The sequence below is a fragment of the Puma concolor genome, chromosome B1 (genome assembly GCF_028749965.1).
Source record: "Puma concolor isolate L17-30 chromosome B1, mPumCon1.1.hap2, whole genome shotgun sequence".
Classification (NCBI taxonomy): Eukaryota; Metazoa; Chordata; class Mammalia; order Carnivora; family Felidae; genus Puma; species Puma concolor.
The window spans coordinates 189,505,698-189,528,831 of NC_141670.1; the positions used below are offsets into that span (position 1 = coordinate 189,505,698).

The 23,134-nt window shown below is 39.0% G+C and overlaps 1 protein-coding gene across 6 annotated transcripts in view; it reads right to left on the reverse strand.

The window, feature by feature from the left end:
- The window catches only part of LOC112858541 (cytosolic beta-glucosidase), a 161,170-nt gene that overhangs the window by 125,254 nt on the left and 12,782 nt on the right, over positions 1–23,134 (reverse strand). For 5 of the 6 annotated variants that reach the window (XM_086705327.1, XM_086705329.1, XM_025921973.2 and 2 more), the window contains exon 2: positions 5,766–5,993. In XM_086705327.1, the coding sequence (XP_086561453.1) occupies positions 5,766–5,993 (228 nt within the window). Of the gene's footprint in view, positions 1–5,759; positions 5,994–23,134 lie in introns of all 6 variants that reach the window. The other variant, XM_086705326.1, reaches the window with a different exon arrangement.

The following is a 23,134-nucleotide window of genomic DNA, read 5'->3' on the forward strand; positions in this document are numbered from 1 at the left end:
TAACTTGGGGATGTGAGGGAAAAGGGGGAATTTGAAAATATACAGTATTTGGGGTTTGGGTCAATATAAAACAAAATCCTGGCGCTGGGTAGATGGGCAGGTGGTTGTTAATGGCAGACAGGAGGTGCCATGCTTGTTTATCTTAGCTAGCCTAGGGGATGAGACAGATAGGGGAAATAACCTCAGGGTTAATAAGCCACCTTTTCTTTTGTTAACCATCTCTGCTCTGAGCTGCATCGCCTGCAGCGCAGTGGTCCATAGTCCAATTCACCAGTTTACCTAACTGGGCCCTATCCTCCTGTGAAAGCAGCTTTTCTGCTGTAGTACTAAATTGGGGGTGCTTCCACCCTGAATATCTAATCTTGTTTATTTCATATACCTATGTATTGGGCACCTTTGTGCCTGTTTCTATTTTGGACCTTTGCCCCTCCCTCTCTATTCTGGGGGCTCTGCACCCCCTGTCTATTTTGGGGTGCCTGTGCACCTCTCTAGTCTTGGCACCTTTGCGCCTCCCTATTCTTGGGTGCCTTTGCACCCCCCTATTTTTGAGGTGCCAATCTGGTTTACCCATACTTGAGTATGAGCATTCTATAGCTTTGTATTTCTTTATGCCTTGTTAACCCATTGGTGTAAGCCTGGGGGATTCCTAAGCATATTCCCCACATTTCTGCAATAAACTATATAAACATTCTTACCAAGTGAAATCACCTAACATTGTAAAAAAATTTTCACAAGGGTTGGACGTCCAAAATATATAAGGAACCCGTAAAACTGAGTATCAAAAAACAACCTGATTGGGGTGCCTGGGTGGTTCAGTTGGTTGAGCATCCAACTCTTGATTTCAGCTCAGGTCATGATCTCACGGTTCATGAGTTCAAGCCCCACACCAGGTTCTGCACTGACAGCAGGGAACCTGCTTGGGATTCTCTGTCTCCCTCTCCCTCTGCCTCTTCCTCTTTCTCTCAAAAATAAATAAATAAATATTTTAAAAAATAACCTGATTAAAAAATAGGCAGGGAACCTGAATAGATACTTTTCCAAAAAAGCCAAACAGATGGCCAAAAGGCACATGAAAATAATGCTCAATGTCACTAACCATCAGGAGATGCAAATCAAAACCAGGATGAGATAACACCTTAAACCTATCAGAATGGCTAGTATCAAGAAGTAGCAAGTGCTAGTGAGGATGTGGAGAAACAGAAACTCTCATGCAGTATTAATAAGAATGTAAATTGGTGTGGCCACTATGGAAAATAGTATGGAGGTTCCTTAAAAAGTTAAAAATAGAACTACCACATGATCCAGCAATTCTACTTCTAGATATTTACCTGAAGAAAACAAAAACACTAATTTGAAAAGACATATGACCTGCTGGGTTCATTGCTGCATTACTTACAATAGCCAAGATATAAAAGCAACCTAAATATCCATCTATGGGTGAATGGATAAAGATGTGGTGTCTGTGTATGTGTGTCTGTGTGTCTGCGTGTCTGTGTGCGTGCGTGCGTGCGTGTGTGTGTGTGATGGAATATTACTCAACCATAAAAGGGAATGAAATCTTGCCATTTGTAGTGAAATGGATGGATCTAGAGGGTATTATGCCTAGTGAAATTAGTCAAATTCCATATGACTTCACTTATACATGGACTCTAAAAAACAAATGAACAAAGAAAACAAACCAGAATCAAACTCAGATATTGAGAACAAACTGATTGTTGCTACAGGGGAGAGAGGAAGGAGGATGAGCAAAATAGGTGAAGGGGATTAAGAGGCATAATCTTCCAAGTATAAAATAAGTAAGTCATGGAGGCATAGTGTGCAGCATTGGGAATATGGTCAATAATATCATAACAACTTTGTATGATTACACCTGGTAACCAGACTTATTGTGGTGATCATTTAGTAATATATATATATATATATATATATATATATATATATATATATATATACATATATATATATATATATATATATATATGTTAAATCACCATGTTCTATACCTGAAACTAATACAATATTGTATATCAATTATTCTTCAATTAAAAAAAAGCATCAATTCAGGTTAGCTTTTGTTGCCAAATTATTTTTAAAATTAAACTTGCTAAAAAGGATTCAGTATTCAGAGCTTTTTGGATTTTAGAATTTCAGATAAGGGGTTATGGATCTGTATTACAAGTTGGCCCCGGGGCGGTGTTGTTTTGTTGTGTGTGTGTGTGTGTGTGTGTGTGTGTGTGTGTGTTTTCAAGTTTTTCCATTGTTTACCATCCAAATGGAAATTCAGTGAAAGCTCCAAACACCCAGAATCATGGACTACAGCAGTGGAAAGAGTTCTGGTGATGTGGTGCCTTTGCTTCATTTCACCAACAGAGAAATTGTAGCACAGGGAGTAGAAATGGTCTAGTGAGGCTAAAGAAGGTTCTAGAGTAGATACTACATGTTTGACATTAGGCAGACCTAGGTTGAATTCAGCACTAAATTGCCACCTTGGCAAATTTATACCCAGCCTTCCATCCCAGATCACCATTATTCCCTGTTTAGAGAAGCACCTCACCCATAAGGGTATTAGGAGCATTAAATCAGCAAAAGCAGGGTGCAATGTTCGGCACACTGAGCTATACATACTGTGTGCTCAAGAAAACACAACCATTACTAGCTTTAGGGTTATTTTTATGATTATTATTGACCTAATTCACTTAAACTCAGTAAATGTTTACTGAATTCCTCCTTGTAAGACACCATACTGTTATGCGGGTGAATGAGGCAGAATTATCTGCCCATACACTATAGGCAATTCAATACAAGTACCTAGCACAGTCCCTGACACACAGTAGATAGTTAAGACACATTTGTTGAATTGAATTAAACTCAAGGTGCTTATAATCTAACAGGGGATTTAATAATGCTAAGAGTAAAAAATGTGAGAAATACTCAAAGAGGTTTATGACGTGCTACGGGAATAGAAAAACAAAGACGTATTCTGTCTTCGAACAGGGGAGAGTGTAAAGAAGAAACATCCATGCTGGTCTTACCAAGAGGGTTGATATTCAGTGGGTATAGCCATTCCAGGCAGGAGAAAAGAGTTTAAGAAAATTCCTACAGGGGTGGAAAATTGCATAGTACGTTTAATAAGTAGTGGGTTATGTGCTTAGGGAATTACATAGAACAATTGCATGGGTCGTATGCATGAGGGAATTTCAGCCTGCAATGCAACAGAGGTGAGTTAAGACTAAGTCAAATGAAACCTGAAACGGTGTTATGAAGGAGTGTGCACTATACATCGAGGCTTGGGATTTTGTACAAAGAACTAAAGGGCAGAGAAAGTGTGAAAGTAGTTAGACCCAGCATGGGTATATCAAAAAGTCCTTGATGGGAATGATAAAGAACTAAACCAGGGCGGAGGCAGAGAAGAGGGCCAGGAGGGAGAAGTTAAAGAGACATAAGTGGAATGGATCATACTTAGCAACCAATTAGATGTAGAAGGAAAAATAAGAGGAGATTCAGAGATTACTCTTAGTTTTTAGACTTTTGAGGGTATAATGGTGCCAGAGAAGAGAGAAGGTTATAGATGATGGATGAGGAAGGCAGAAAATTATTAGTTCACTTTTAAACTGAACAAGTTAATGTGTGTTCAAGGCAGGAAAAAAAAACTGGTCTGTGATGTCAAGAAACTAGACATTCAACCAACAGGAGTTAGTCAGGGGAGCTAATGTCTTTAGATTGGGCAATGGACTTGCTAATCTTGTGTTGTCCCTTATCTGAAGTTGCAGCTGCATTTCACAACCTACAGATTCCCCCACCTTACATAAAAATCAACATTTGCAAGTACATATGCCCACCTAGCAATTGTTGTCACAGGTGGTTCTTACTATGTGGGAAATCAGATAACTTACCCAAAAAAGAGCCCCTGAGGATCAGTGAAGGCACTGAAGGCTGGAAGCGGGATGAGGCAAGCAGGGCCCTTCATTCGGGTTTCTGCAAGTGCCCACCTTGCACTTGCAAGACCCTGAGAGTCAACGTTTCCTTGGATTTTGCACCTTGGGCACATCACTTGCCTCACCTAGTCCCAACCCTAGGAGTAGTGTGAAGTATTTCCCAGGACAAAGTAGCAATAAAGATTCTTTATTAAGAAGACTTTATGTTGTAGTACAGGGGTCACAAAACTTTTCTTGTAAAGTACCAGGTAGTAAATATTTCAGGCTTTGCAGGCCATATGGTCTCTGCACCAACTACTCAATTCTACCAAGGTAATGGGAAAACAACCACAGACTATATGTAACGAATGGGCATGGCTGTGCTGCAATAAAACTTTATTTACAAAAATGGGAGTCAGGCCAAATTTGGCCCTCAGGTTATAGTTTGCCAGCACTGTTGTGTGGAAGGAGCTAGCTAGACCTTAGGTTTAAATTCCAAACCCACCATTTACAAAATATCTGGATTTGGACGTGTACCACTGTAAAAAATGTGATTAATTATACCTTCTCCTCATTGATTGTGGGGATTTGAGAAAATGTATTTAAAATGTCTCATAAATAACAGGCATTCAAATAGGGCAGTAGTCTTTTTTTTGTAAAGTTTTTATTTACTTATTTTGAGAGACAGAGAGAGAGACAGAGAGAGACAGAGAGAGACAGAGAGAGACAGCATGAGTCAGGGAGGGGCAGAGAGAGAGAGAGAGGAAGAGAGAGAATCCCAAGCAGGCTCTGTGCTGTCAGCGCAGAACCCGATGCGGGGCTCGAATTCACAAACAGTGAAATCATGACCCAAGCCAAAATCAAGAGTCAGACACTTAACTGACTAAGCCACCCAAGCACCCCAGGACAGTAGTCTTTTTAATTACAAAGCTCAATAAGAATAAGAGCTAACACTATTTGAATGCTTTTATGATATACAAGCTACTATGTAAATAATGCACTTTACAGAGTTAATTTCACTTAAACTTCCCACAACTCTTGGAAGTAGGAACTATTATAGTATTCCTTTCTACTTGTGGGGAAACTGAGTCATGAAAAAATGCCCAAGAGATGCTTACATAGATAGCAAGTGATATAGCTGGCACTTAATCCCTAATTTTTTTTTTTAATTTTTTTTTCAACGTTTATTTATTTTTTGGGACAGAGAGAGACAGAGCATGAACGGGGGAGGGGCAGAGAGAGAGGGAGACACAGAATCGGAAACAGGCTCCAGGCTCTGAGCCATCAGCCCAGAGCCCGACGCGGGGCTCGAACTCACGGACCGCGAGATCGTGACCTGGCTGAAGTCGGACGCTTAACCGACTGCGCCACCCAGGCGCCCCACTTAATCCCTAATTAAATGAACTTCACATGCCTTGGTGCTAATCTCTTTGCTAGTTAATTAGCTCCACCAATTCACCTCCAACTGAAATGCTCCAAATCTCCTCAAGTTCTGCAGGGCTTTTCATAACTCATCACAGCCTAACACAACTGAAAACAGTTTAATACATAACTTTTGGAAAATTCACCTTCAGGTAAACACTCCGTATCTTACATCAGTTAAATACTTATCCCCACCCCCTGCCTGCCCATCTATTTTGCCCCTCCCAACAAATATCTCCAGTTAAAGGAAAACAGAATATTATTAAGAAAGCTAATGCAAACCTATTTCAAAAAATTTATGCTATAATCACCCTAAAAGCTTGCAATTTCAAAGCTAGGCTGCAGAACAGCACACTGGATTAATTATGCCAGACTGCAGCAATAACCTTGAATTAAAGCTGCAACCTTCTATTTTTAAGAAACACTTGCCTTTCTGGTTGATGAAACCTGTCGTCCCATCAGGTAACAGACGTGACCAGGAAAGAGAGAAGCGGTAATGAGTCAATCCAAGCTGTTTGATACATTTCAAATCTTCCTCCCACAGAGTGTAGCTGCCACAAGCTACATCGCCAGTCTGGTTCTGGAAAACTCTCTCTCCTCCCTGATGGGTGAATGTGTCCCAGACACTAGGGCCTTTTCCATCTGCATCCCAGCCTCCTGAGAAAAAGAAGAAAATGAAACGGTTACACTCGACATCAAGAGGCATATGTGGAATGTAAATATTTGTCGCCAAAAGAACATACCTCATTAACTCAATGTACCGTATTTATAACTTTAAAATATGCCTTTAAAATAACATGCATGAGCGAGTTATGTGTTTAGCTGTCCTTGATCCCTGAAACTGACTGGTAGCAAATGAAAAATGATTGCGTACTGCTGCTGCATCACAGGCTTTCATGGTTCATTTTCTGAAGATTTCCCAGCTGGTAAACAGAGGCAGGCCCCAGCTTATGAATGTCTGAGTTGAAAATATCTCCTCCTGGCCATGACTGACACGTCTTGTCCTTGCTGTGCCTGATGGAGTCTCAGGACCTTGTCTTTGGCCCTCTACACTTGAACCCTATTTTCGGTTAGTTACCACTGGAGCCTGCAATGGTCCAGTCAATTATTGTGGGGAGGGCACTAGTTTCTGCCGCTGTTGACATGATATTAGCATCCTACATTCATTCATTCATACCTCCATTAATTCCACAAATGTTATGTGTCAGGCTTTATGCTGAGCGCAGGAGATACCAGGGCGAACTCTGCTGTGCTTCCTGTCCTTGGAGAAGTTAGCTATGGGCAACTGCAAAACAGCTGAGGTAAAAGCCTTGCCAGAAAACCAAGGAGGGGCATTTATCCAGATGTGGACTAGAGTCGGGGGTCTCTTAGAAAAATGACTTTTAGACAGACACCTAAACGAAAAGTTGGGTCATCAAGATGAATTGCTGGGAAGTGGGGGTGGATACAAAATAGAAAAAAGGGCAGCTAAGATACAAAACCTCACAGGAAAGAGAGAGTGTTGCACATTAGAAGAACAGAAAGTAAAAATTGCATTAGATTTGGAGTATCTGTACACATAGAAATGTTGTTTAAATGGAGTTAAAATGCATTCTATGGTATAAAGGAGTAATTTTAAAAATCTCGTGACTCCCTAATTCCACTTCTAGGTACATACCCTGGAGAAATGCTCATGATTTTCACAAAGAGATTATATGAGATCATTGAGGCAGAGACGTCTGTACTAACAAAATCCTGGAAACAACCTACATTCTACCAACAGTAGAACAGATCATTAATTTGAGGTATAAGCATACAGAGGAAACACTAATCAGCAGTTAAGGGAAATGAATCAGAGAGTAACCCTGTGCTACACTCTGAATGTTTGTATCCCCCAAAACTTACGTTGAAATCCTAATGGCCAACGTGAAGGTATTAGGAGGTGGGATCTTTGGGAGGTGCTTCAGACATGAGGGAGGAGCCCTCATGAATGAGTTGGTGCCCTTGTAAGAGACCCCAGAGTTCCCTAGTTCTCTGTGCCATGTGAAAACATAGATATCTGTGATGCAGAAGAGGGCCCTTGCCCAGCCACTCTCACCTCAGACTTGCAGCCTCTGGAATTGTGAGAAATAAGCCTTCCAGTTTATGGTGTTTTGTTATTAGACTCCAAATGGACTCAGCCTCAAAACTATGAAGTTATACAAACAAAAAAACTGAGATCCAAAAGAATGTATCCGGGGATAAAGAGATGGAATTCAGAATTTTAGGGCAGTAAGTATGCTACATAATAATGTAATTGTGGATATATTTATCAAAACCCATAAACTATGAACTTTAGTTAATGATACTGCATCGATATTCATTCATCAGTCGTAATAATTGTTCCACAGTAATGCAAGATGTTACTAGTAAGGCAACCAGGGGAATGGGGTATATGGAAACTCTCAGGATTTTCTGCCCAATTTTCCTGTAAACTTAAAATCATTCTAAAATATGAAGCCTACTGATTTTTTTAAAGAATATATACAATATGAAAAAAAGAACATATACATTTATCATGTTTTGTATATTTTTAAATATGTAAAAACAATCCGTGTATTTTCTGAACATATAGATACAAGGTAAATGTATAACATGCCTGGGAATGGTCAATTCAGGCTAGTGGTTACCATTGGGGAGAAAAAGAGGGTAATGGAACCTGGGAGGAGTGTGACTGCAATTCTTATGTTTCCTTCCTTAAACTGGGTTAGGAGCATATGGGTAGGTATTTATTACATTATTCCCAACCCTTTTAATGTGTCTAAAATATTTCATAATTATTTTATTTTAACGTGTATTTATTTACTATTTTGCAAGAGATTGTGTGCGTGTGTGTGCGCGCATGTGTGAGCGGGTAAGGAGCAGGGAGAGAAGGAGAAAGAGAATCTCAACCAGGCTCCATGCTATAAGCATGGAGCCTGATGCAGGGCTCGAACTCACGAATTGTGAGATCATGACCTGAGCCAAAATGAAGAGTATGATGCTTTAACAGACTGAGCCACCCAGGTGCCCCTCATAATAATTTTTATATAAGAAAGGAGGTCACAGATAGAGTAGAGTAGACCAAAGCAATTACAGGAAGGTCTTTCAGGTCTCACTTAGCATCTACTTACTCATATTGTGCATACAATTCAAACAGGATTGGGTATTAGGTTTTGGACCCACACAAGGACAGCATAGGCTGTAAGTTATGGGAGGGGACCACGGGGAGACAGGAGAGGCTAGTAAAAGGAGGAGCTCTGACAAGAGCAAAAATGACAGTTGAAATCAAGTAGGATACTAAGTATCTATACAAAGAAATTGTGAATATTAAAAATTACTATACTCTGGAGTCATAATATAGAGGCAAAAAGCTATATACATTCCAATGGCTCTCAATTTATGTCTATAAATGAGGTTTAGAGGGATGGGGGAAAATACTGATATCCAATCTTAGAAGGAAACAGGTATGAATACTAAAATACAATTTAGTCAAATATGGTGCTCATAGTTTTGGATAAGTGATTTAACAGATGAAGAACTTAATCTCAGAGAGTTTAAGCAATAGCGTTCTAGTAAATATTAACAACTGGCTATACGTTTAAAACTGTGGGGGCACCTGGCTGGCTCAACTGGTAGAGCATGCTACTCTTGATCCTAGGGTTGTGAGTCCAAGCCCCACATTAGGGAGAGAGCTTACTTAAAAAAAACAAATAAAAATAAAGTATGTGTACATATGTTAATTAGAAATTTTATTGACACAAAAGCCATGTAGTACACAATTTCCAAATAATATGTAATGCTCTTTCTATAAATTCCATATGGCCAACTGATTCTCATAGAACGCTCACTTAGGTTTTTGCCAAATTTTTATATTGGTAGCCAAGCTATGGCTGCGACCTAACAAATGTGTGTAGTTCTCATGTGAATGTTAACTGATATGTTTGCTTAAATTAACAGGCAAGATAAAAGGAAAACAACAGAATTTCACTTGTTCATCAGTAATATGAGCTACATCTTCACTGAATTGGATAATGTTTTCAAACACTGGAAGAAAATTTCCTCAAACATCAGTCCTACTTAGAATGTAACGCTACAGATGTGACACACTTTTAACTGTACTCTGAATTATTAAGATTGTCTCTATCACTTTCTTAGGTCTTGACAGTCAACAAAACGATACATTAAATACTGACTTGGCAGCACTTGGCCAATTCCTACAGTGTTAATACTTCCACCATGGCCAAGTTCAAGCAACCAAGGGGATAGCACTGAAGGTGGGTGGGGAAGAGATGAATGGTAGCACAGCATTATATAGGATTTCTTCTATACAGATACAAGAATAAGCTAAGTAACCTTGGGTTATTTACAGAGGCATGGGGAATAATAAAATTTAGTAAATTTCTATAATTTAATTTTGAATCATGAATATGTTAAGAATCAGCTCACAAAATTGCTGAAAGCTTAACAGTAGGTACTGGTGAACCAGTACAAGCTGGCTTCCCCAGTCACTGGTAAGTGGCTTGTCTAAGAGCACACTGGTAGTAAGTAGCAAAGCCAAGTTGTATTTCCAGATCTGCCGGATTTTGAAGTCTAAGTCCTTCCAATGAAATATGCTACTTTTAGTAATAATTACTCTGAGTGATGAAGGAAGAGTCAATTGATGCCTGTGCTAGTCAATTTATAGAGCTTAAGAAGTGCATAACATGATTTATTATACCTTTTGGAAAATACTCCATTGAAAGTGCATAAAACAAATTCTGGCAATTTTGAAAGGTAAATGTCAGTTAGTAGGAAAACATGGAGCAGCTCATCCTACACGTACACTAGTTAGAGCATATCTAGGCAATATTGTTTCCACGAGAAACTAAAATTTGAATTTTAATTAACCATTATAATTGATATTTTGATAAAAAAATATAGTGGGTGGGACTCATCAGTACATTAATGTAAATTTTGCTGAATTAGTGGTATCAATAACTCACTTGTTCACTATGGATTTTCTTTAGATGCAATTATGTCCATATTCTAAAAGTGTGACTGTCCTTTATAAGGAATGAGACTACCATTTTCAGATGAACTACATACCCTGAGACATCCTTCAGACAACTACAGTTTCTGGATGAAATATAGGAACTACATTTTTAAATGTGTCATTGATCTGGTGGGATGGTAGGTAACTCAAAAATAAAGTGAGTGAGGCAATTCAGAAGCACAAATGAATAACGAGGCAGGCTTTTGTCCTGAGAGCATCTGCCAATCCCAGATGATGTGAGCTGCCATTTTAATGGCCTTCTGGGACCAGGCAGAAAGGAGCAAAGTCTAAATCTTATCAAAGATGGGAAGCCACATGAAGATGTTTACATAAGGCTGGAAATGGAAGGACCCCACACTCTAAATAAGAAACAAACCCTACCTGAGAAAGAGGCAACAAAGCAACTAGCTTGACACAAAGTTGGGTGGAAGGGGGAAATGACTCCTCAATATCTGCACCAAAAATCCAACCCTCCAAACATTAATCAAGTGTGATAATGAAAAAAGATACTATCAGACATATGAGCTCTCACTGGATATTGAAAAAAAAAATTCCTCTCATTGGATATTACAGGAGGATAAATTTCACCAGAATAATCATGCATACCAAGAGAGAAAATTCTAGGATCCAGGAAACAAGGAATTCAGCAGAAAAAGATCAAGAAAGGGTATGTCTGGGCTAATGGTAAGAAGAGACCTCCAAGGATACAGCTGTGCAGCAAACCCAGGGACTAACTAGCCCATGTAAGCATGTCATAGGCTATAAGAAAAAGTTCTCCAAGAAAATTAAACTCATAGAATATCTAGTATGATTTTTTCAAGTATAAATTTTTATTATGGAATTGTCAACATGCACAAAAGTAGACAGAATAATACTGCAAAGCCCCATGAACCCATGGCTCAGCTTTAACATTTTCAACATGGTGCCAATCTTGTTTCATCTGTATCCATTCAAACTCCTCCATTCAATCGGTAAACATTACAGTATACGCTCTGATAAGAATATTTTTTAATTGTGGTAAAATACACATAAAACCACTTACCACCTTAACCATTTTTTAGCGTAAAGTTCTGTTGGATAGTTCTGTGGCATTAAGAACATTCATACCATTGTGGGACCATTACCACATCCATCTCCAGAACTCTTTTCATCTTGTAAAACAGAAACTCTATAACAAGTTAGCAGTAACTCCCCGCTTTTTATGCTATTAGAATTGTGCGTAGGGTCAGTGAAAAGCAGGGGACTAAGGGAGAGAAAGTGGACAAGTGGGTAAATCCTCACCTTTCACATTGAGAAGTCAATAGATTATGCCTACAACAGGACTAAAATCAAGAACTTGTAATATAAGAATGTTTAAAATATAGTGGTCAGGGTGCCTGGGTGGGTCAGTTCATTGAGCATCTAACTTCAGCTCAGGTCATGATCTCATGGTTCGTGAGTTCCAGCCCCACACCCAGCTTGCTGCTGTCAGCACAGAGCCCGCTTTGGATCTTCTGTACCCCCTTCTCTCTAACCCCCTCCCCCTCAACTTGCACTCTCTCTCTCAAAAATAAACACAAATAAATAAATAAATAAATAAATAAATAAATAAATAAAAGTCAATACCAAAAGGATTACCTGAAAGAGTTAAAGGGGCTTCCTCTAGAGAGAGGAACACGGAAAGGGACCAGGCATTGATGGTTTCTCAGTCTTATTTTACTCTTTAAATTATTTTATTTAATTTTTTTAATGTTTTATTTTTGAGACAGAGAGAGACACAGCATGAGCAGGGGAGGGGCAGAGAGAAAGGGAGACACCAAATCTGAAGCAGGCTCCAGGCTCTGAGCTGTCAGCACACAGCCTGACACGGGCTCGAACTCACAAACCCGAGATCATGACCTGAGCCGAAGTCAGACACTCAACCGACGGATATAACTGAATTTCACGATACAAAAACTACAGTGGCTGAGATGAAAAATACACCAGATAGGAGTAATAGCAGATGAAACACTATAGAAGAAAAGATCAGTGTACTTGAAGACATAGCAATGGACACCCTCTAAAATGAAACATGACAGGGAGAAAAAAAGACTCGAATATAAACAAAGGATCACCGACCCCTAGGACAACTTCATTTAGCTTAATATACGTGTAATCAGAATCTCCAAAGGAGAAAAAGAGGAAGGGGCAAAAAAATTTTTTGAAGAAATAATGACTGAATTTTTTTAAATTTGATCAGTGAATCCCAAGCACAAGACAAACGAAGAAAGCTATGCCAAAGCATAATCACGTTGCTCAGAACCAGTCTGAAGAGAAAAATCTTAAAAGCTACCAGAGGAAAAAGATGTGTAATGTCTAGAGGAACAAATATAAGAATACAGTAGTTTGTTGTCACAAGCCATGCAAGCAAGAAGACAATGGAGTGACATCTTTAAAATAATGAAAGGGGAAAAAAAATTTAACTAGAATTTTATTCCAGTAAAAATATGTTCCAAAAATGAAGGCTAAATACTTTTCCAGACATACAAAAGCTCAAAGGATTCATCACCAGCAAACCCTCAATGCATTAAAGCAAGTCCTTCAGGCAGACGGCAATGGATACCAGATGGAGGTACGGATCTACACGATGGAATGAAGAGCACCAGAAATGGTAATTACACGGGCGAATACGTAAGATTCTTCTACTATTCAAGTCTCTTTAATACATAATTTATTGGGTAAAGACAAATAATCACACTGTAATATAGAGTTTATAACATATGTAGGCATAAAACGTATGGCAACAGTACACAAAGGCCAGGGAGGGAAAAATAGAAGGATGTTGTTGTAAAAGTCTTTAGTTATGCATGAAGTGGTATAATACCACTTGAAGGTAGACTGTAGCAAGTTAAAGATGTATACTATAAATCCTACAGGAAACACTAAAATAATAAAACATGGAGTTAGAGCTAGTAAGCCAAGAAATAATATATAATAGAGTCATTAAAAATAAGTTATCTGAGAAAGGCAGGAAAAGAGGGAAATGAGAATAAAAGACAGATGGAAGAAATAGAAAACAAATAGCAAGATGGTAGATTTAAACCCAACCACATCAATAATATCATTAAATGTAAATGAGTCTAAACAATTGAAAGAGATTATCAGATTGGATAAAAATGCCAGACTCAGCTACATACTGCCTACAAGAAACCCACTTTAAATATAAAGACAAAAGAAGGTTAAAAGTGTCAGGGCGAAAAAAGACATACCATGCTAATTCTAACCAAAGAAAACTAGAGTTGTTATGATGATAACAGGGTAGATTTCAGAGCAAGAATATTACTAGGGATAACAAAAGTCATTTCATAAAATTAAAGGGGTCAATTTATCAAGAGGACTTACAATCCTAAATGTTTATGCACCTACTGACAGAGATCCAAAACTCATGAAGCAGAACCTAACAGAACTGCAAAATATAGACAAATCCACAATTGCATTTGGATATTTCAATTAAAAAGACCAACAAGACTATAGAAAAATGGGCAAAAGATGTAAACAGTTCCTTCACAGAAGGAGAAACACATGGCTAGTAAACATTTAAAAAAATGTAAGAGATCATTAAAAATCTGGAAAATGCAAATGAAAACCGCAATGAGATACCATTCTACACCCACACAGTTGGCACAAATTTAAAAATTGGGCAATATCCAGCATTAGAGAGATTGTTGCATGGCAGCAATGTTTATACACTGCTGGTAAGAGAGCAATACGGAAATATTTAGTAAAGTTGAAGAAGCACATAAACCAAAACCTAATAATTCGCATAGCACCATATATCCTGTTACTACAAATGCAAACCGGGAGACATATATATCCATGACTGCAACAAAACAACAACAAAAACCCACACTGGATACAGCTGAAATTTCCTTTTCAGGACAATTAATCAATAAATGAATAAATAAACTATAGAAGAGTCATACGATGAAGATTATACTGGAGTAAGGAGTGAATGAACTACATGTATACAGATCAACATGCATAAATCTCCCAGATATGATATTGAGAGGGAAAAAGCAAATTACAAAAAACATACAATGATACATTTCCATTTGTATGATATCCAAAACATCTCAAACTCACAATCTAGCTGATATCAGACAACTAAATTCTTAGACTACATCAAGATAAAAGTTGTATTAAGATATTGTAAAAACACTATGAGAGAATTAAGAAGAAAGCACTGAAGAGTTACTTTTGTCATTGGGAGTCAGATAGACTTGCCCAGGAGAAATACTTAAGGCAAGTGTTGAAAAATGAGTTAAGAGTTCTCACAGTGGACCTGATAAGGGAAAAAGCAAATGCATAATTCAGTAGCAATGCTGAGGGTGAACTGCAGAAAGAACGCAGTAGAGACACAAAGACCCCCCAGTTAGCAGGTCATTGCAATATTTTTTGGTAAGAAATTATAAGCTTCTTTTACTTATTTTTCTTTTAAACTTTTTAAACAGTTTTATTTATTTCTGAGAGACAGAGAGAGACAGAGCACAAGCGGGCAAGAGGCAGAGAGCAAGAGGGAGTCACAGAATCCAAAGCAGGGTTCAGACTCTTATCTGTCAGCACAGAGCTGACACAGGTCTCGAACCCACGACTGTGAGATCATGACCTGAGCCGAAGTCAGATGCTTAACCAACTGAGCCACCCAGGCGCCCCTATTTTTTTTTAATTACTTGGAAGAAAATAAATTGTCTTTAAAGTCCTCACCATGTTAGGACATAGAAGATTCCCACAAAAATGTAAAATATTGATATCACCCACAACCCTAAAATCAAAGATTTCCAAGGCTTCCAAGTATTATGAAAACCGCATTCTAGAGTCAGGCATAGGTGAGTTTAAATCCTCTCTACCCTTTACTTCACTGCTCTGTACATACAAAGTGGGAAGATAGTATCTACTTCATGGGGTTCTAGTAAGATCAACTCAGCGAAAGCAAAAGCACTACTAGCAAGGTACATGGCAGAAGGTACGGGCTCAACAGATACTCTTTTTCTTCTCTTCTAGATGCAACGCAACGAACACTAACTACATTTACACAAAAAGTGACCAGTTGCTCTTTTTTTCTTCTCTCCGTGGCCTACTCGTGATACCAGAGGACATACAAAGGAATTACTCTAACTAAAAATATTTGCAAACTTGCCTGCAATTAAGATTGGTGTCCATACTTGCATGACTAGGTCTAAGGGACCCTTGGCTTCCTGATTTGGAAGACATCATTACAAGTGGGGCCGTGTCACTTTCACTTTTGCCATGACAATACCCTCTGAGAGGACATAGATCTATTTGGACTTCAGTCCTCTGCATAAAAAGAAACCATGTCAGATAAAAATAAGTAAGTATAGAGCATATGTGTACGTGTGTGTGTGTATGTGTGTGTGTGTGTGTGTGTGTGTGTGTGTGTGTGTGTGTGTACTCTTGCCTCAACACCCAAAACTGACATTGCCACATCACCTCTTTTTAGAAGTATTCCCTGACTCCAAATTAGACCAACGCCCTCCTCAGTGCACACTCTGTACAATTAACACATTATGTTGAGTCATCTTTAAAAATACCTTTGTCTCCTTTCCACTGTGAGCTCTGTCAAGGCAGGGCCCAGGTTTCACTAATTTATCTATGTCTCTCGCGTGCCACAAATGACATATGGAAATACAGGTTCCCAGCTATCTGAACGTAGAGCGTTCCTAGGAAACCTTTCGTAACCTGAAATGGCATAAAGTGAAGAGTATCCCCTGTTGGCACATACCACGTTCCACTTTTACGAAAAAACCATGACACCATTACCATACTAATGCAGAGCAGTGGCATAACATAAACTTTCAGAAAGCAGGGGCTACCTGTAGTATGTGCTAAGTAAAATGGCTTCTGTGAGGTGTGTTTAGCATTAAAAATAAATATTGATATTTGCTATCTCATCACTTCACAGAAATATGCAGAAGTTATTTTAATGCTCATAAGTTATTGCAAATTATTTGAGAAATGAAATGTGATTAAAAATTCAAGTAATTGCCATTTATAAGTTAGGACCTGGTGTACTTTCAGACAAAAATATGTTTATTTTGGCAATTAACATTCAAATGTATTAAACATAACTATTCTATGTGGAACTTTGAAGTTGTGGTGAACAAAGGTTCCCTGATCTACTCGCAGCATTCGGTGTCCAAAGCTATTTCAGAAGGGACAGGGCTCCCAAAGTGACAAGAAAAAACATTATACTCTATGGAAATACATTTCAACATCATGTCACAGGAGGGTGGAGGGTTCCAGAAAAGTTGTCTCCAAGAAAAAAAAAAAAAGGAAAAAAAAAAAGAGAGAAATGAGAAACTGATAAAGCATCCGATGTGTTTGGCCAACAGTGTGGGGATGAATTAGTGAAAGAACCCCAGAGCAGGAAGCCATCAACAACAGCCAATCATTAACTCTCAGGCAAAACAAAACCATACACGAAAAGAAACTCAACCAGAGGACGTTAAGTGGCTCACTTGTGCACAATTTTTATATAAAACAGTGATGTAAAAACTGAATGAAGATTTAAACAAAATGAGTTATATAACAAAATGGGAAAAAATGGAGACGAAAAAGTTTGCTTTGTGAGTATGGTGCTACAGCAAGCTTAAAAGAAAAAATAACTCATCTTACAAAATGGGAAGTCACAGGGCACCTGGGTGGCTCAGTCGCTTAAGCATCGACTTCATCTCAGGTGATGATCTCAGAGTTCGTGGATTCGAGCCCTGTGTCAGGCTCTGTGCTGACAGCTCGGAATCTGGAGCCTGTTTCGGATTCTGTGTCTCCTCTCTGCCCCTCCCCTACTTATGTTCTGTCTCTCTTTGTTTCTCAAAAATAAACAAATATTAAAAAGAAATTTTTTAAATAGGAAGTCACTGTTATATTTTCAACTACAATATCAGATAATGACTCTCTATGTATGCTATTTAGAAACACAAAAGTAAATACTAGAACAAGATGATAGGACTCTCGGCTTTAGGGAAACTAAGTAAGAAGCTGAGAGTAATGACATAAAAGATCTTTCTTGGTTGTTGGGTGTTATAATTCTCACAGCACTATCTGAGTTTTTAATCTAAGTACATGTTATGAAGACAAAATTAAACATTAAATTTGGAATTACAAGAGAAGAGAGATTGGAGGCCTATGTCTACCCTGTTTCCAGGTTAGGAGTGGTAGAACACCCAGAGACATGTGATAATGTCCAAGTGTGCTGTCCATCGTCCCAGGGACTGGGCTGCTACTGATACTTAGTGGCAGGGCCAATAATGAAGGCCTGCCCAGTGCAGAGAAGCCACACACAAAACCAAGAAATGCCAACAGCACCTCCACTGGGATACACCGCACTCAATGGGAAAAAGTAAAGAAAAAATAAATGGGTGGGGGTAAAGGAGGAGGGGGAAAGCAAATGGAAACCATTACATAGAAAATATAAAATAATAATATGGCAGAAAAAAGTTGAAACCATGGTAACCATAAACCCATTAAATAGTCCTATTTGAACAAAATAAAGGTGGAGAGGAAAAATATTTACCATGTAAATACTGATAAAAATAAAGTGGATTTTGCAATATTAATATTATATTAATTATATTTATTGATTTTATAATTATTAATGTTATTATATAATTAATAATACATTAATTCTGACTGGCTCATCAGAAAATCATACAGCTCTTAGTCCCAGAGTCATGGGTTCAAGCTTCAAGTGAGACGAAGAGATTACTTAAATAAATAAAACTTAGAACAATGTAAAAAAATGAATATAAAGAAAAAATCATATGGGCAAAGAGTAATATTCTCATATTAATAAAAGTTATAGCCCACCAAAATTATATAGTAATCACAAACTTTTGTGCATCTATCAATACAGTTTTGAAGTATACAAGAAAAAACCTGTGATAAAAACAGGGATATACTGAAAACTCCACTAACAGGAGAAATGCTCTCAGAAAATGACAGAGAAAGAGAGAAATTTGATTAACATAGTATATAAGCTTATTCTCTTATGGAAAGATGTCTCTGTATGACTTTATATACATAGGTGTATACGTATGCATGTGTATATAACATAAGATACAGACAGACATATGGGAGAAAAGATTGTTACTAAACAAACAGAAAATTATTTTTCAAATACCTTGAAGTATTAACAAATATTAGAATTCATGCAGGCTACATTCTCTGACAATTAAACATAAAAGGAAGAAAGGAAAAAATGAAGAGAAAAGGAAGGGAGGGAGGGAGAGGAAGATTAACAAGAAAAAAATAAGTCAATGTATTTTTTTTTAATTCTAACTAAATCTTGCAATAAACAGAAAATAAAGGCAGAATGATTGTTAAGGGGAAAAAATGTGTTATTAACATTATCTTAAGAAAAGGCAGAAACCTGAAAACAAACATCTTTTTTTTTTTTTTAATTTTTTTTTCAACGTTTATTTATTTATTTGGGACAGAGAGAGACAGAGCATGAACAGGGGAGGGGGCAGAGAGAGAAGGAGACACAGAATCGGAAACAGGCTCCAGGCTCTGAGCCATCAGCCCAGAGCCTGACGCGGGGCTCGAACTCACGGACCGCGAGATCGTGACCTGGCTGAAGTAGGATGCTTAACCGACTGCGCCACCCAGGCGCCCCAAAACAAACATCTTTAATGCAGCTAAATGCTTCAGAACAGACTTTCCCTCAACAGATGGAAGCTAAGGCAAATGGCTGGAGAGCAAGTGAGGAACCAGAGCAGATAGCTTCACCTGTACCCAGGACGCTAGGCACTCCACAGCAATGGGCAGGACCCTGAGGAAGCCACAGGCATGTCGAGGAGAAAAAGACTTCGTTCTAAATATCTGCCATAATCAGGTGTCATGAAACTGCCTTAAGCATTTTCCTTTTTAGGGGTGCCTGGCTGGCTCAGTCAGTTGAGCTTGCGACTCTTGATTTCGGCTCAGGTCATGATCCCAGGGTTGTGGGATCGAGCCCTGCATCCAGCTCCATGCTGAGCGTGGAGCCTACTTAAGACCCTCTCTCTCTCTCTCTCTCTCTCTGTCTCTCTCTCTCTGCCCGTCCCCTGCTTGTGCTCTCTCAAAAATAAATAAATGTTAAAAACAAATTTTTTTAAGTAAAGACAGAAAATATCCAGCATACAATAAGCCTTAATATTACTAAGCCCACCTGTGTTTATTTCTAAAGAGAAGACAAGAGCTACCCCCACCAAGTGTGAAGAGACAGTGGGCAAAACAAAAAAAAACCCATATATATATTATTTTTAATATTTTTTAATTTTATTTTTGAGAGAGAGGGAGAGAGACAGAGTGCAAGGAAGGTAAGGGCAGAGAGAGAGGGAGACACAGAATCCGAAACAGGCTCCAGGCTCTGAGCTGTCAGCACAGAGCCCGATGCGGGGCTCAAACCCATGAACCAAACCGTGAGATCATGACCTGAGATGAAGTTGGATGCTTAACCGACTAAGCCACTCAGGAGCCCAAAAAAACAAAATTATTTTTAAGAGTGTGCCCTGAGGGGTGCCTGGCTGACTCAGTCAGTAGAGCATGTGACTCTTGACCTCAGTCAGAGTCATGAGTTCAAGCCCCACATTGGGCATGGAGCCTACTTGAAAAAGAAAAGAAAAAAAGAAGAAGAAGAATGTGCCCTGAGTGTGCTACATGTGGACTGCACTGTGTAATGTATAATAGAACGTGGATATAACTTAAGTACTGATTTAGAAATTCGGGGAAGTGATAAATTCTTCTAGAAATAAATGGTGAGAGGAAATATTTCAGTCCTCCTTGTGGGACTTGACCCTTGAACTCCAACTCTGCACTTGTCGTGTTGTTGTTTTCTGATGATCCTAATGTCTTTAGCTACAAAGGCTTCTCACACTCCCCTTTCATTTACTTTAGTCCTGTTTAACATATGCAGCTTTTTGTCTTAACTGCTTTTGCCTCTGCTATTCTGCTATAATTATTCTTATCTTTCAATTAAGTCTCTTTGCATTCAGCCATTGATGCATCGAAACATGCTATCTAGTGAAAGACACTTTTCTCTGTCTTTGAAGAAAAACCCCCACGCTTCTCTTCATCCATCAAAGCACTGCGGTAATCTGAACCGGCTTCAGCTTCTGATTGCCGCTATGCTAATCTGAGCCCCACTTGGAAGGATGGAACAGTATACTGGAAAAAGCATCATGATAATAATAATAGCTATCATTCATTAAGCCTTACAATGGCACAGGCACTTTGGCAAGCACTCTATGTCTGTAGAGAAGGAAAAAAAGTTTTCCTCAACCCTCTTAGAGTCCCTGGCTGGGTCTGAAAATTAAACTGACAAAGACAGAGGGGCACCTGGGTGGCTCAGTCGGTTAAGTGTCCAACTTTGACTCAGGTCATGATCTCACAGTTCATGGGTTTGAGCCCTGTGTGCAGCTCAGTGCTGACAGCTCGGAGCCTGGAGCCTGCTTCGGATTCTCTCTCTCTCTCTCTCTCTCTCTCTCTCTCTCTCTCTCTCTCTCTCTGCCCCTCCACCACTTATGCTCTGTCTCTCTCAAAAATGAACATTTAAAAATTTTTTTTAAAAATAAACTGACAAAGACAGATTAAGAGGCAAAAAGCATGTATTTAAGTTTTACATGCCCTGGGAGCCTTCGGAGGAAATGAAGACCTGAAGAAATGGTTAAACCTGAGTATTTTTATGCTAGGTTTGATGAAGAGTGGAGAGTTGTGGAGGAATATGATAGGTCACGGAGCATGAGGTAAGGGGAGGAAATTGGGGGAAAGTCGGCAAGGTCTATTTATTCCGATTCTTCTCAGTGTCCCTCTGTCTTCAAAGATAAGGATGCTCCTTTCCTGTAGGTATAGGGAAGGCGCCTCTCACATGAGCGTTTTATGACGTTTATGAGAAGTGGCGGGAGGCCACAGCGACCTTCCCACTTCTGCTGTTTTGGTGCCGTAGCATGTCCTGAACTCCATCCCACAACTTTCTACCACTGATATCAACCCCCACTTAAACTGGAATCTGAGTTTTCCTTAATTTTAAGGATTTAGAGGAAAGCTTAGGTAACTGACGAAAGTGAAATCATAAGCCAGGTGTCACTGAACGGAGACTGTGTTCTTATTCACATTTTCTATAAGCATACAAAATTTATCTCTATGCCTTACGATCTCTGTGACCTCAAGCAATTCACCCCACCTTTCTGTGCCTCTGTTTCCTTATCTTCAAAATGAGAGTGATAATGACACCTGGGTCATCCTACTTCATAGCATTGCTGAGAAAATTTATCGGATGTATTGTTGGAGTTGATGCATTTAGAACTGGCTCCCTGGGAGGTAGCGTATAATTGTTGGTAATAAACGGTTTTCGTACCCACTACTCTAGCCTATACTGTCTCTCCTAAGAGGAGATCTCAAAGTAGCTAGTCTTTTTAGGAGCCCACCTTGTCTTGCTGGTCTCCTCAAGGTTCTCTTATCAGGACTAGCAGACTGTGTTGCTGCCCTGGCTCTTCGGGCTAGGGACCACCAAGCCTGTTGGGCGTGCAGTGTATCCTGTCTCCACAGTGTTGCAATTCCTCTGTTTCCTGCACTCAGTTGTCATTCTGGACTCTCAGCACCCCAAGAAGGGCATTCGTCCTGTTCTAGAACTTTGGGGCAGGAGGAGATGACTCCTGGACAGCATGCACTGTAAAAGCTATCCCACAAGGGCAAGTATTTTTCTCAGTAGCCTTTTTTTTCTGTTTCCCTTTAAAAATAATAATAAAGTTCTTTTATTACATAACTGTGGGACAAGAGATTAACCATAAGTGCTTAAAATGCAAAAGGTGCCCTACATTTAAACCTCTCCTGCTCAGAAGAAATACCCCTTGCAACATTTAAATCCTTTAACTTTTTCCTCCCTCTTCCACATGAAAATTATAAACAGCACCATGCTGTTAATCTGTAACTTCCTAGTGGCATCATGGCAGATATAAAATACCCCCAAAAAACTTCAGCCTCTAGGAATTTGCCTGGCGTGGTTCCAGTAGCAAATCAACTCAAAGATTTTATAGGCAATAATTTGCTTTTCATTATTTTCCTATCACCAATCATATTTTCATTGTACAACACAACTAAACAAAGAAAGGAGGGTTGTGTGGGGGGGAACTTCCTAAATCTACCCTGTGAATTGCACCAGGTAAAGGACTCTGTTTGCCAGTTAAATACAATGGCCTTATTTTAAATAATTCCATGTTAATATGTGTTTTCTAGAATATCTTTATAAATCTGGCATTTGTGCAAAGGGGCTAATGGCATCCTTTTTTTGACTAATAGAAATCACAGTCTTCAGAGTCAGATGAATCTTTTTATCATACCAACAAATATTTATGGATCACACAATGCTGCAGATACGGAAGCATGACTCCAGACTTTAAATCCTGGTTCCCATTTCCCAAGAGAAGTGAGAAGAGCTGGGAGTGAGTAAACGTGGAGACACTGACTTGAGGAGGGATAGGTCATGTCCAGATATTTGCACCCTAAAGAATTGTGAGACCACTAACTAATGGGGCAGGAACTCCTGACAACCTGCCTCAATAGGAATTTGAGGGTTTTTTTCTGTAATTAAAATTTTTTTTCCAGAACTCCCACATACTAATTCACCCCGGATAACTTCACTTTTTGAGTCTGTGTCTTCATCTGTGAAAAGGGAATAATTACACAGGAAGTGTGTAAAATGTCCGGTGTGGTGCAAATAATAGTTGTTAAAAAGGGGGGGGGCAGCCCTTATTGT